Raw genomic sequence first — 15513 nt, forward strand, 5'->3', positions numbered from 1 at the left:
TATTATTATTTTTTTTTTTTTTTTTTTTTATTGCCTTTGTAGGCAGACGAGCACACGGCCCACCCGATGGTAAGTGGTCACCGTCGCTCATGGACGTCAGCAATGCCAGGGGCAGAGCCAAGCCGCTGCCATATATTATGTATGAACTTCAATAATACTATTGTGACGGTTTTCTCGTGTGTTTCTTATTTTTATTTTAGTTTTTCCTCTAAGTATCATTTAGTAGGAAACATAAGAGTAAAGTATATCGAACGACGGATATAATAAAATTCATACAAAAATTATCTATCTATACTAATATTATAAAGAGGAAAGATTTGTTTGTTTGTTTGTTTCGAATAGGCTCCGAAACTACTGGACCGATTTGAAAAATTCTTTTTCCATTAGAAGCCAACATTGTCCCTGATGAACATAGGCTACTTTTTTTTTATTTTTTTTTATTTTTTATTTTTTGTTTCATGTGTGTTTTAATGTTTCCGAAGCGAAGCGAGGGCGGGTCGCTAGTTATAAATAATTGCATAACTAATACAATATCAGCACAATAATAAATACCTAATGAAACAATATGTTTATTTATCATATTATTATATGTATTTTTTGTAAGTTATTAACGATCTTTTCATTTTTTTATTTCTTAGATGGTTGAACGAGCTCTCGGCTCACCTGATGGTATCATGGTATCATCTCAAACAATTCCTTCTTATATAGAGACCGAGTGTCTAAGAAATACAATTAAAGAATTTATCGAAGTATAATGCTTTTTTCCTTCTTTCCTTAGACACGTACAGGCAGAGAAGGTATTCTAAGGTGCCTAATGTTAGATTATTGCCGAGGCCAAATATCACGTTGTGAATGGCGGCTTTCATCTATCAAGACAAAAATGGAATTGAATTGTCAATTTTCGTATGTAAGTGACGACCGTGTCGCTGACTGTGACACACTCGACAAACCGTGACAATGTGTGGGTGGGTATGTGCGTGTCCTTTGAAATAGTGCACAGATCGTTCAAAACACGACATGCAAAATTTTCTACGTAGTTTTCGAATATTAAATATTAGTGAGACCCTTGAAACAAACAAAGTACTGAGCTTTCAAATATTTACATAAAGAAAAATAAAAACTTCAGTTTTTTTTAACTTGCGGTAACTATAAAGCTTTAGAGTATCACAGAAAGGAAAACTACCTTCTAATGTGTCAAAAGACAATGGTGAGAGGAGTCCTGAGTTCAGAAACGTGAATCACTCGCAAAGACCCAAGTCATTGACCTTATTTATACGGGCTGGTATAAGAAACATTGTAAAAAGCTAAAACAGAACAGAAAGCTGACAGATTGCTTAACCTAATTTTAAATTAATCAGAAGACGATACAGATAACAATGCAGAAGGAAAGAAGAAATAAAAATAGCATGCAGAAGGAAAGAAGAAATAAAAATAGCAGCGTGATCGTGCTCGGGGTTCGTAAGGCCCTCCGAGAATCTACGAGAGCCTCCGAGAGCTCTACGAGAATAGCAGCAATGTTGACGTCACACCTTTTAAAAACACCGCTTATCCTCCATCTCCGCTAATCCATAATATAGACTTAAGATAATTAATAACAAAATTAAATTTCATAGTTGCAACGAGTAAGATAATTCTATTTAGGTGTTATTATATCTACGTGTGCAGATATTATTATAGTAAAGCTTTACTGTGCTTATGCAAACTGTAGTTCGTGTTGACGTGGTATGTTTAGTATTTTCTTCAAGGATAAGGCGCCTGTATGTGGTTAACATGCCTTTGAGAAAACCAAAGTGCTTCGAGGTGAATTCTCCAGCCGAGAAAATGTTGAGCTTCGAGAAACCCTTGCAAGTTTAAAGTGCAGTTTTCGCTTATGTATGGAAAATTTATTTATGGATAGGAAATAAATTATAAAAAGTTTTATATTTCTCTCAAAAGTGCAGTGTTTAGAAAATAAAAATAATTGATATAGAGATGAAATCAATTAATTGAATAGTTTCGTGAGTTGGTCTATTACACTGCATATTTCTGTAATGAAGGGAAAGAATATTAATAAAATTTGAAAGATAGTATAGTAACAATTAAAGTGTACCAAAAAGTTGAAACTGCGTACCTTCACTATATTGTATAAAACAAAGTCGCTTTCTCTCTCCCTACCAATCCCGACCGGCGCCCTCTTCTTCGATGTAGCGAAGGCGTTCGACAAAGTCTGGCACAACGGTTTGATCTACAAACTGTACAACATGGGAGTGCCAGACAGACTCGTGCTCATCATACGAGACTTCTTGTCGAACCGTTCGTTTCGATATCGAGTAGAGGGAACTCGTTCTCGTCCCCGTCATCTGACTGCCGGAGTCCCGCAAGGCTCCGCACTCTCCCCGTTACTATTTAGTTTGTATATCAACGATATACCCCGGTCTCCGGAGACCCATCTAGCGCTCTTCGCCGATGACACGGCTATCTACTACTCGTGTAGGAAGATGTCGTTGCTTCATCGGCGACTCCAGACCGCAGTAACCACCATGGGACAGTGGTTCCGGAAGTGGCGAATTGACATCAACCCCACGAAAAGCACAGCGGTGCTATTCAAAAGGGGTCGCCCTCCGAATACCACTTCGAGCACCCCACTCCCCAATAGGCGCGTAAACACCTCCGCCGTTAGCCCCATCACTCTCTTTGACCAGCCCATACCGTGGGCCTCGAAGGTCAAATACCTAGGCGTCACCCTCGACAGAGGGATGACATTCCGTCCCCACGTAAAAACGGTACGCGATCGCGCCGCGTTTATACTAGGACGACTCTACCCAATGCTTTGTAGACGAAGCAAACTGTCCCTCCGTAACAAGGTAACCCTCTACAAAACTTGCATACGCCCCGTCATGACGTATGCAAGCGTAGTGTTCGCTCACGCGGCCCGCACCAACTTGAAACCCCTTCAGGTTATACAATCCCGATTCTGCAGGATAGCCGTCGGAGCACCATGGTTCCAGAGGAACGTGGACCTCCACGATGACCTGGAGCTCGACCCCGTCAGTAAGTATCTACAGTCGGCATCGCTGCGCCACTTTGAGAAGGCGGCACGACATGAGAACCCTCTTGTCGTGGCCGCCGGAAACTACATACCCGATCCTGTAGACCGTTTGGTAAACCGTCGACGTCGCCCAAAGCACGTCATCACGGATCCTCCTGATCCATTAACGGTGCTTTTAGGCAATACAAGCACCGGTCACCGTCCTCGCCGAACCCGTCGCTTGCGACGAAGGGCTCGAAAAAAAACTCCCTATATCTGTCTGTCCCTATGTATGCTTAAATCTTTAAAACTACGCAAGGGATATTGATGCGGCTTTTTTTAATAGGTAGAGAGATTGAAGAGGAATGTTTATATGTATAATAATATCCATTAAATAGTGGAGAAATCAATAATAAATTATAGTTTCCGAAGCTAAGCGAGGGCGGGTCGCTAGTTAATTATAAAAATCAACTAAAAAACACGACATACTTTTAATAAATATTTGAAAAAAATAACAGTATTTATTACCGGCCTGCGTTATATTATAATTTCAGTGTAACTGGTTTCATGAACCGTGAAATAATCACACTTAGGTCATGCGGCCCACACACCCACGCGCACGCCTGCACACATCTAATGCTGTTATTTAACAAATTAATTTAGTTAAGCTTAACAAATATAGAATTTGAATAAATTTTATAAAAAGATACTCATTAAAAATTATTATGATTATTTACTGAAAAACTAGTAAAATTACTTGTTGTAAATATTGGCTGACATCACAACACAGGACTAATTTTGATTTGGCTCTTTGTCTCAAGTTGAATGACGCGGATAAAAACTTAACAACATACAACAATATTACAACATATATGTAAGAGCGATGTGGCCTACTCTGTCTCATATTCAGAATGCTGCTGCATTTAGCCCGTACTCTAGGCACAGAGGAAGCGCATCGCTTCCACATGACTGCATGAATGTTTTCATTCGATGCGAACGTCCGCAAACATCCCTGGGGCGCTACAGAAACTAAACAATCCTACCTACACCCTAAAAGCGTCATTGAACTGTACGTTTTAATATAGTTTTCAAATAAACGAGAATCTTTCTGAAGTATGTTTAATGATAACGAAAACGGTCATGACGACAGATGTAGCTAGCCTAATGTGATTATAATATATAAAGTCGGCTTATTAAAAAATTATAATCGAAATAGTAAAATCGCTGCCGGCTGACATCCGAGTTTGCAAGTCTGTTTCTGTTTTTAAATATAAGGTCAAACAATTTTATCTTTCATCAACCGAATGATCATGGTTCTATACTCTTCGTATATACGAGTGTTACTGTGTTACTTATAATATTTTGTATTCAAGTTTAACAATATTTGCTATGTGTATGTGCATTACTATAATTCTCATGTTGTATTTGTTATTTTAGTTATGTGTTATTTGTTCTACACACACTCATCACTTTTTATTATTATTCTCATTATCCTCTCGCAGGTCTGCTGGAAGAGATTTCTTAAAGAAATAGGCAGTGCCTTTGTACATAATTTTCCTATTACTCTGTACAATGTCTTTTTTTCTGTGTGTACATAAATAAATAATAAAATTCATTATTAATGCTGGTAGGTAATTCTAGAAGTTATTGTGTTACGAATTAAATTAAATCACAAAAATGATTTTAGTACAACAAGAAAGATCGGATGAAGAAGGTTTATTGAATTTGAGAAGGCGAACTCAGATATTTATTAAATTTGTTCAGTGATGGAAGGCGCTAAAATAAAGTTTTTTAGAAGGAAACGGAAAGTGAAGGTGACGCTCAAACAAATTGTATCGTAAAATTCAAAGGAGATACATCTATTTATTGACTAGCGGCCCGCCCCGGCTCCGCCCGGGTCTTTAACAAAAATTTCAACGATATTTGACGTTGTTTTATTTTTTTAAATAAATTAGGCATTAGACATACTAACTATTATAGTTATGCCGCAATAAGTGCTGTCGCGACACTTTTTGTAAACAATAATGTATTCTAAAAGTTGTAGTACATTATTTTATTCTATTATCCATAGTTTTCGCAGGGCATGCGATGTAAAGAATATTTTAGGTAATTTTTTTACACCTTGGGTTACATTATTGGAGTTTTAGTAAGGAACCCAAATTTTTTTCAAAAAAGATTAGCCTATGTCACTCTTGAATAGTGTAGCTTTCAAGCAGTGAAAAAAATTTTCAAATCGGTTCAGTAGTTTCGAAGCTTATTTAATACAAACAAACAAACAAATCTTTCCTCTTTATAATATTAGTATAGAAGTATAGATCGAACAAAACTTTAGAGATTTCAATTTCTATGTTCACAAACTAGTTTTCCGTAATGCTGCAGTGTCATTTGCCAGCGAAAAGAAAGCTTAGCTACCCCGGAAATGATTCTAATGTACCTCTAGATCTCATATCTACATGTCGCATCCCGACACGACAAACGACACGAAAGCGCGCCATCTAGTGGGTGTGAGCAGCAACTACTCGTCAAACGTCGGCTCAGTTCGGGTGGCGTGCTTCGGCAGAGTCGAGATGTCACTTGAGTGGAATCGAGACACATTCGCTGCCCGACTTAGGAAGAGTGAAGACGTCTCGGGACTGTTATCGTTTCGTGTTTCGCAAGCTCTTTGCGCGATTATCAACGATGCGCCCATAGATAATAGATAATCTATATATTAATACGTAAAGCAAAAATTTTGTATCCCTTTTTACGAATAATTGCGCTGTCGGAGGAGTATGAAATTTCCAACACTAAACTTATAGAGAATATAGAGGAGGAGTGCAGATTATTAATATATTTTTTTATTATGCATTAAAAATATAATAAATCAATAAATAAAATATTACACATCTACCATGTATTTGACACACACGCACGCACACTATTTGTTTATTGTCAAAATTTTCTTAGTCTGTGGTCAAATTGAGATTAGATTAAATATAGTTTGTCATTATTAATATTTGTCCAAAGTGTAGTCTTGGCGAAATCTGTGATTCTAAAAGTATAACAGTCTTTGACAATAGAATCATAATAATGTTCAAACTTATAATTTTAAACAATTACAGTAGAATTTCGACTACTGCGGGCCCAGCAGTACACATAAATTAGTTATAGATAAGGAACTCAAGCACTCAACAAAAATGTTTACGGGCGTCGGCCACTAGATGGCTTCACCACTTCTCTTCTCTTCTCGCATAAACCACGCTGTAGAACGCATAAGCGTGAATCACCATTTTAATGTTTTAAATTGATCCGTTGTCCTATTTCGCCAATTTTGTGTAAGTAGGTACCTACTCGTATTGCTAAAACGATTAAACACATTTGTTTCTTAGGAATCTCTCAATAGTTTAGTTAAAAAAAAAAACAACAATGCGCCATGTTAAATAAAGAAAAACTAAAAACCTAAACGAATATCTTAATCAATTCAAAACAAGTTTGTGGTATTTTGATCCAAGTAAAATTGCTTTACCCTCCTAACTTTCGTGAAAAAAACCAAAAAAGCAAAAGATACATTTGTTTTTTTTTAGTTTTCGTCAAATTGGAACACCATTCTTCTTTTCTTTTTCTCCACCTTATCCCACTAGGTGGGGTCGGCACAGCTAATTTTTCTCTTCCATTCTCTTCTATCAGCCGTCATCTCAACACTCACTCCTCTCTCTCTCATATCGTCATTCACACACTCCATCCATGTGTTCTTCGGTAATATAACGCTACTAAATTTGTTCCATTCTTAGAAAAACCATTACGTTTAAATTAATACATAAGGATGTACACACATGCAAAAGTTTCAATTCCAACAAATAATACGAGTCAAACACAAATTTTCCAGAGACGAGAGTAGCTTTCAAAAAAAAAAAACGCTTACATTAGGATACGTACATAATTAATCCGTATTCCAACTTTAATTTACTCAAGCGTAAAAAGACAAATTAAGTAGCGTAGGATATACAGAGCCGAGATAACGGTTCACGTTAAATGAAAACATGGCTTTTCCAAATCTCAGCTCATGAAATATCTTAGTAAAAATTATATTATATTTATTTAAAGAAATCAAAAGATATTTATCCGAGCCAAATTAAATAGATATTATAGAAAGGCAAAATCCACAACAATTCAGCGCTTGTTCCTCTGTACGTCAACCGATTTTAAGATTTTTTAGCAGTAGACGAGCTTTATCACTGAAAACACTTCAAGAACAAAAGAGAATGTCTAATACAAAAATTGAATGTCTTGCGATGCGACAATGGTCGAATTTCGATCATTGAGCGAACAATTGTAGTGATGTTTTAAAACAAATTTGATTGCTGTCTCTAATGGTGCATATGCTAATAATACTTCAACAGCCGAATTCTTAAGTAGCACCGATGGTAAAACGTATTGTCAGACCACATAGGTAATATGCCATAACAATACGATTAAAATAAACGTGAAATGGTTGAGATAGTTTTTGCGAAGCGCTGCTCTTGCTAGGGCTAGTGTTAGCAAATTCTCTCAGGTTGCGCCCGTGAGCTCACCTACTCGTCCGGGCATAGCTGGAATAGCCTCTTAGGCTACCGGCAAAAAGGCAGGAGAAAAAAATAATTGCAGTTAATACTGGTGGTAGGACTCTTGTGAATCTGTGCGGGTAGGGACCACCTCGCCGTCTATTCCTGCGGTGAGGCAGTAATGCGTTTCGGTTTGAAGGGCGGGGCAGCCGTTGTAAATATACTGATATCTTAGAATCCATATCTCAAGGTGGGTGGCGCATTTACGTTGTAGATGTCTATGGGCTCCAGTAACCACTTAGCACCAGGTGGGCTATGAGCTTGTCACCCACCTAAACAATATATAAAAAAAAACCAGTAAGTATAAATTCAGTAATGACGGAAATTTAAAAGCTCTTTTAAGTTTCAAAAGTAATGCAATTCTAATTTAAGCAATTGCGAACTTCATTTAAAATTTCTTTTTAGAAGCTCGACGTTTCGTGATCCAGTAACTTGTAAATTAAAGTCTCTTGAGCTTCAAGACTATAATTCAATTCGGTACATTTCACCTTCCGAGTTGTATTCCAGTTTTGTAACGAGATAGTAGTATAATGCTTTGAAAAGATACTCAAACAAGTTTCTCTGACAAAGCTGCCTTCATCTTCCTTGCGAAGTTATATCGAATTGACTTGATTAGAGGGAGCAAAATGATTTAAACTATTTGCGATTTTGTTTTTAAAAAGTTTATTGTATTTAAAACTTTTGTTTTTAAATGAAAATTTAAGCCCCGTATTATGAAAATTTGGTGTATAATTTTGGAATTGATGAGTAAAAAATACTAAAATCCTTCAGTGTTGATAGAATATGAAGACAATATTGGTTGACAAACATTTTCCTAAGAATGTGAATCCTAGAAATCTTTGTATCGCTTTTGATGGAATGCCAAGCAGTAGTCAATGTTCCGCATCAATTGAGATGAGAAATTCTGGTTTCCAATGCATTCGGCTGCGGTTTGATTTGGAAAACGCACAGGGAATACGCTGAATTGTGGTTTTTGAGAATGGGTAGAGAATTAGCTTGTATTGAAAATGTGTTGTTGACAAAGATAGAATTTCGTAACTTACAAAGTAGTACGTCTGATGAAATTAATTCAAGAATCTAATATTTTTTTATTTTTGGTGAATCCGGTCAATGTATTAGGCCAAAGTAATAAAAATATTTTATTGTTATAGGTCTTAGGAGCCTTAGACAATTTCTCGAGTTAGACGAACCTCATGAAGTTAGTGAAAATTCCATTAAAAGATTCGGTTACATAAAAAAATAGCAGTCGGCAGAAGTCAAACTAGGAAAAGTGGTTTTTTTTATTGCTTAGATGGATGGACGAGCTCACAGCCCACCTGGTGTTAAGTGGTTACTGGAACCCATGGACATCCACAACGTAGATGCGCCACCCACCTTGAGTTATAAGTTCTAAGATCTGAAGTGTAGTTACAACGGCTGCCCCACCCTTCAAACCGAAACGCATTACTGCTTCACGGTAGAAATAGGCGGAGTGGTGGTACCCATCCGAGCGGACTCACAAGAGGTCCTACCACCAGTTTAAAAAAAAATCTGTATCAATTAAAAAGTTAATGTTACACAACAAATTAATAACTTACCGTTCGTCTTCGAGTTCGTAAAACATGTCCTTGGATGAGTCGTGAATGTAGATTTTAACCATAGGGCTGTCCATATATTGCATAGTAAGTTGTTTTGGGAAACTTCTAACAAATAAAGCTTTAACTGTGTCGATTGATGTTATTTCATTTGGCAGGAGGGCACGCTTGGTTTCGTTTCTGTACTGCAGGAACACCAAACCTGAAACAAATGTCCGAATTAAACAAAGTGAGCATAGCATGATTACTTAAAATTTACCCATTTGTTTAGTGGTAGCCAATAGCCCAACGTCACCTCAACACGAATGTCTGTCACTACGGGACATGACATCGAAGTTTCAATTGTATTTAAATGGTGGCTGTTCTAACCACTAATTTGAAGCTTTTAAATCAATTATTCGCAATTATAACGGGAAGGCCTTTCCAGTTTCACCAGGATAGGTGGGCGAGCAAAGGCTCATCCAGGAGGGGTGGGATTTGCTAACAACTGCCCGAGCGCCTCCGAAGGAGACCTAACAACTCAAGAGCAATTGCTTCGCGAATGAATCTACTACCGGATCGGAATCGCGACCCGCTGAGAAGATCCGGCGAGAAACTCAGCGGGCTGATGTATGGGTTAGGTTGCACGGCGAACTCTTTGTCGAGTTCGACAAGTATAGTTATCGGGGTCCCTAAGCCTGCTCCTAGTATTAGAGCTGAATGCGTCTAATGCAAAAGTTATTGGATCTGATGGATCCGTAAGGACGTGATGCGAGATGTCACGGCTACTGAACCACTTCATCGGCAGGCTATTTGAAGCACACCTAGATGAACTCGGGACTTGTACCTCTGGGATATTTCCAGGGTTAGAATCGGCGTGGGTTGGTGACTACGGTTATCTATCACTTGCTTTTTTATCATCTTTACTTCTTATTCCTTCGTACCATCGAGGGGAACCGCCACAAACTGGCCTATCGAGCAGAAACGAAACACTCAGGGACCCAAGATTCGAGTGATTTCTCCGTTAGGGCTTTCGACTCGCAGTCGAAGGGCCTATGTGGAGAGAAGAGCGGTCTCTTAAACACCTCGCCGCCTACCTCTGAAAGATTGTGTACGCAGAATTTCAGCCTCACTCCCTGTTATGGCCACTTCAAAGCATCGTGGCTACAGTGCTAAATGCAAATATGTACCGATTTGTGCGACGAAGACACTAAGCCACTGCTCCCATGCGAGGCAGATCGCAAGCGTGTGCTCGCTGTCGTCTCAGTTCCAATCTGATGTGGGCATTTCTTGAAGCGATCATGCTAGAACAGCGGTCGGGTAATCGGGATAAATTACCCCAAATGGGGTAAAATGAAATTTTGGGGGATAAAAATGAAACTTCTGTGAATAAAAAGTATATATTGAAGTGAAACTTCTTTAGAATCGTTAAATTTTTACTTATTGTTTTCTTCTCAACATTATCATGGGGGTTATAATATGAAAGATGCTAAAAAGAAGCGATTTCGTTTTTTTTTTTTTGTTCTTCGCCATGGGGTAATATTAACTTACACAAAAATATTTGAACAATAATAATTAAAAAATTATAAATTAAAAAAGTTCTCCGACCGCTGTGCTAGAACAACTGCTAGCACCAGCCAGATTGTAGGCAGTATATATTATCAGATTCTAAGATCGGAAAACCAAATTGAGGTTTATAAATTTTATGAAATCTGAAAATTCTTTGATGTTTGAATTAAAAAAAAATGGAACTCGACATAATGATTTAATAAATAAAAAATTAAAAGCACTTTCAACATTAACAACTAAACTACATAAATGATGTCTAATAAAATAATAACAATATCTTATCCGCGTAATGTCTAATTCGTGTTATAATATAAGCAAAATTTTGTACTGTCTAACACTGAAATCATGTTTTACAAGTACAGGCTATACGAGTACCTACATACAAGGCACACATGTGTTTGTAGGAAAATTAATAAATAGGACGTAATTATTTCATCTTCCAATTTCCAGGGACACAAACAATCTGTCAGCAATATTATGTATAACCCTTACTGGTGGTAGAATCTCTTTTGAGTGCGCACGGATAGATACCACCACCCTAGCCTTTTTCTGCCGTGAAGCAGTAATGGGTTTCGTTTTGAAGGGTTGGGAAGCCGTTGAAACTATACTGAGACCTTAGAACTCATATCTCAAACTAAGTGGCGGCATTTACGTTGTAGATGTCTATCGTCTATGGGTCAATAAAGACAGAATACAAAAATCGTAATCTAATCATCATAATGTCCAATTACCATTTAATTATTTTTTTCTACAAAGCCGTTTTTGCAGTAGGAAGCCTTGAAAAAGTTATTCATTCAAATTAAATAATACATTTAAAATAGGAATGGCTTGAAAATTGTTGCTTCATTTCAGTTTCGCAATTATGCAATGCAATTATTTTCAATACGATTTCTACATCTCTGATAAATTACTCTAACAGTGATTAGATTTACCTCTGCAGTTTTAATTAGAGAGCGCTTTTTGCTTGAACGCCAGCACGGCTTTCAATTATCGCACGCAAATGAAATAAGTGTTCGATGCCAGTCCAGATTTCTGTGTTTCTTTTAATCGGCATTTCAATATTCATTAAACAGTCCGAATATTATTGTTAGGAACTTTTATAATAAAATCTATTAGCTCTTCTTATAATTTCCTTTCTTCATTCTATCATAAGCTAGCTTTTATTGAACAAGTTCTTGATTCGAACGTAGCATTATTATGTTTACTAGAGGTCCCGCAGTAGTCGAAATTCGACTATAATTAATTGGAATTGTAAGTTTGTACACTATTATGATTGTATTTTATACTTCTATAATCACAAATTTCGCCAAGACTACACTTTAAAAAAATATTAATAAAGACAAACAATACTTAATCTATTCTCGAATTGACCACAGACGTCAAGAACAAAAGTTTGACAATAAATAGTATGCATGCGTGTGGGCGTCAAATACATGGTATGTAGTGTGTGTAATGTTTTCTTTATTGATTTAATGTATATTTTATGCATTATTTAAAAAAAATATTAGCATTGTGCACTTCTTCTCTATATTCTCTATAAGTGTAGAAAATTTAATACTCCTCCGTCCGCGCAATTTTCGTAAAAAGGGATACAAAGTTTTTGCTTCACGTATTAATATATAGATTGTTGTGCTACTAAATAAACAGAAGTCACTAATATTAACTGTACTATTTCTTATCAACAGCGACAAATGTATAAATCAGTGCGTAATATCGACAAAAAATGTGGTGAGGCAGCGAACATCACTACGAATGCGAACAAAGATCTCACTCACACCGCAATCGTTGATTTTCATGATACCTTAATTTCCATAATGTAATTGCCTAATAATAATATGCGGTCAATTTCTATTCGATTTACGCACGGAATTCATTTTGCAGCTTAATCTATGCTCGGTTTTGTTTGGAGTTGCGATTACAGGTACAATGCTAACATTAATTGCTAACGTTAATGTTTGCTTATTTTAAATCATACACGAGTATTATATAAAATTGACATGAGCCATTACTTTACAAAAATTAGCGCGGAAAATTTTGTACTATTTTTATCTTACTATAATGAAAGCTTCTTTAGCACCGTTGTGATTTGAAACTGTAATTGAAAAGGCGATAAACATACGCATCTAAATGATTTATCCTGTTAGAGGATGAGGTTTATCTATAGGATTTAGGGATTCGTAAAGATGAAGGGTTTATGTTCTAAGGTCTCAGTTGTACAACGGCTGCCCCACCCTTCAAACCGAAACGCATTACTGCTTCACGGCAGAAATAGGCATGGCGGTGGTACCCACCCGTATGGACTCACAAGACGTCCTACGACCAGTAATTACGCAAATTATAATTTTGCGGGTTTGATTTTTATCACACAGTGTTATTATTCCTTCACCGTGGAAATCAGTTGTGAAGATTTGTTAAGTACGTATTTCATTAGAAAAATTGGTACCCGCCTGCGGGATTCGAACACCGTTGCATCGCTTGATACGAATGCACCGGGCGTCTTATCCTTTGGGCCACGACGACTACAAAACAGGTAACAAGCTTGAAATATGTAACATGTAATAAGCTTGAAACTTTCAGAACCCGTTCGTTGAACGCAAATTTTTAAGTGAATATCACCAATTCGTTGCAAGTGCAGTCCTGATTAAATGAAAAAAAAAAAGGTTTTTGATGAAGAAACTTAGTAAGCTTTTTCGCCGAGCGTAGCTTGAAACGTACATATTGAATACATAATTACTTCTGAAGAGCTTTTCACAGTATTCAAAGGAATTAACATAAAATTAAAAGTACAAAACGATTTTCAATTTAATTTTGAGTTCTTTTCTTTAGTGCAGGAACTACATATATAAGTTCGTATTATGCAGTCAACTTATTTAGAAAAAGTTTAGCGGAAGGAACGATTTTCAGTTATTCAATAAGTATCTTATTTCTTCTACTTTCATTACTACTACCTTAATTTAGATTCAGGATCCCGCACTATGACTTCAGTTTGGTGTCTGTTCTCGAAATTGGAAGCAGAATGTCGAAGATAAGTAACGTAATCAGGAAAACTTGTTCTAGACTTCTACATCGGTCTATTACTGGCGTACATTATCACCCGATTTACGTCAATTTTCATATCAATGTGCTTCGTTTTTTACCATATTTTGCATCTCATGTATTGTCATGGTCAATTGCATAGCTTATAGTATCTTTGAATTTAAAAAGGTTTTTTTTAATTTATTTCTTAGATGGATGGACGAGCTCACAGCCCACCTAATGTTAAGTGGTTACTGGAGCCCATAGACATCTACAACGTAAATGCGCTACCCACTTCGAGATATAAGTTCTAAGGTCTCAGTATAGTTACAGCGGCTACCCCACCCTTCGAACCGAAACGCATTATTGCTTCACGGCGGAAATAGGCGGGGTGGGGGTACCTACCCGTGCGAACTCCCAAGAGGTCCAGTGATGAAAAGTGAGTTCTTACCGAGCGGTCTCTCCAGCGTCTTGCTCGGCGTCCTGACTACAGGTAAAGAGGACCTCTGCTTTCCTCCCCTCCTGAAGCCAGTGGACGCCGTCTCGACCTCCGACATGATTCCAGGGTCTTCGTCGTATAGAAGACTGTTGGTGGGTGGCGGATAGCTCCGTGGCAGGGGAGGCTGGTGACAAAAAAAAATGAATAAAATACAAGTGCCTCTGAGCTTAGGTCACCGTTTCAATTCAAACCTTGGCTCTGGACCAGTGGTGTTGTTAATTGTTGTAACATTAAATAGTTTTTAATAAATAAAAAATACGGTAATTAATTTAAAATACGTAGCTAGATTAGTATTAGTTTTAAGAAGAAAAAGAAATGTTAGTATTTTATTATAATAAAAAAGTATTTTTAATTTATTAAAATTACTTAGAAGTCAAGCTGGCTTAGATAAAAGATAACAAAAAATGCACAAGCATGCAGATTGTATAGTTTTATACATTTGGCATTAAAATGCCTAGTCTAATGCTTGCACTTATTTTGTATTCAGCATTTAGTTTTAGCTTATATTCACAAAATTTCTCAATTTTATTCGTACCATTTCATGTAAAATCCAGCAATCCAGTTCTTTCGATATTTATTATAGTTATCTAGATGTATGGATTAGTTGGCTTACCAATACAGGATTGGAGCTAGACTGAAGTAAAATATAAAAATAATAAAAAAGTTGGAGTGCGGCTGAAAATGTATACGAAAGATATTATCGAAATCATATTTCACTGAAAATAAGATTTCGGAAATAAGAACGAAAGAATAAAGAAAATAAGAACTCTTCTCGGTTTAAATAGTATTAGAGCTCTAATTAAATATACTAGATTATAGTAAAGTGTCCTTCATTATAAATCCAAGCAAATCATAATAAGGAGATGCTATAATATATGAAAGTATAATGACATTATCGTTTAAATCGACCTCTTTTAGACAACTGCTAGATAGTCAAGAATAATGAGAATACAAAAAGTTAACAGCTGTGTACTTACAGTTTATAAATAAACAAATAAACTGAGGAACGATACACACGTAGTAATCTAAAATTTAGGATTCAAATATTATAAAGAGTTCAAGGCAGAGTTCATCAGAGAGAGTATAATACTCCCCCAGGTATTTTCCGAGCGCTATGGCATACATATTTTATTATGAGATTTGAGGCCAATCCTCGAATGTAAAAAACTATTACCGCTTAGCACAAGTTACTTCATATACGACTTGAAAGCATCAGGAAGGATAATATCTAACTATAGAGAATCAGATTGTATTTGACTGATCAGGTATTATGATACTAATAAAAGGATG

General features: G+C 36.6%; 1 protein-coding gene across 20 annotated transcripts in view; it reads right to left on the minus strand.

The window, feature by feature from the left end:
- The window catches only part of LOC101744007 (coiled-coil domain-containing protein CG32809), a 305604-nt gene that overhangs the window by 121183 nt on the left and 168908 nt on the right, over positions 1–15513 (minus strand). For all 20 annotated transcript variants that reach the window (XR_009973960.1, XR_009973961.1, XM_062670413.1 and 17 more), the window contains 2 exons: positions 14176–14347; positions 9165–9363 (listed from right to left, as the gene is read on the minus strand). Coding sequence is in view for 18 of the 20 variants with exons in the window: in XM_062670413.1 (XP_062526397.1) it covers positions 9165–9363; positions 14176–14347 (371 nt within the window). In the remaining 2 variants the exon portion in view is untranslated. The remainder of the gene's footprint in view (positions 1–9164; positions 9364–14175; positions 14348–15513) is intronic.

The sequence above is a fragment of the Bombyx mori genome, chromosome 1 (assembly GCF_030269925.1).
Source record: "Bombyx mori chromosome 1, ASM3026992v2".
Taxonomy (NCBI): Eukaryota; Metazoa; Arthropoda; class Insecta; order Lepidoptera; family Bombycidae; genus Bombyx; species Bombyx mori.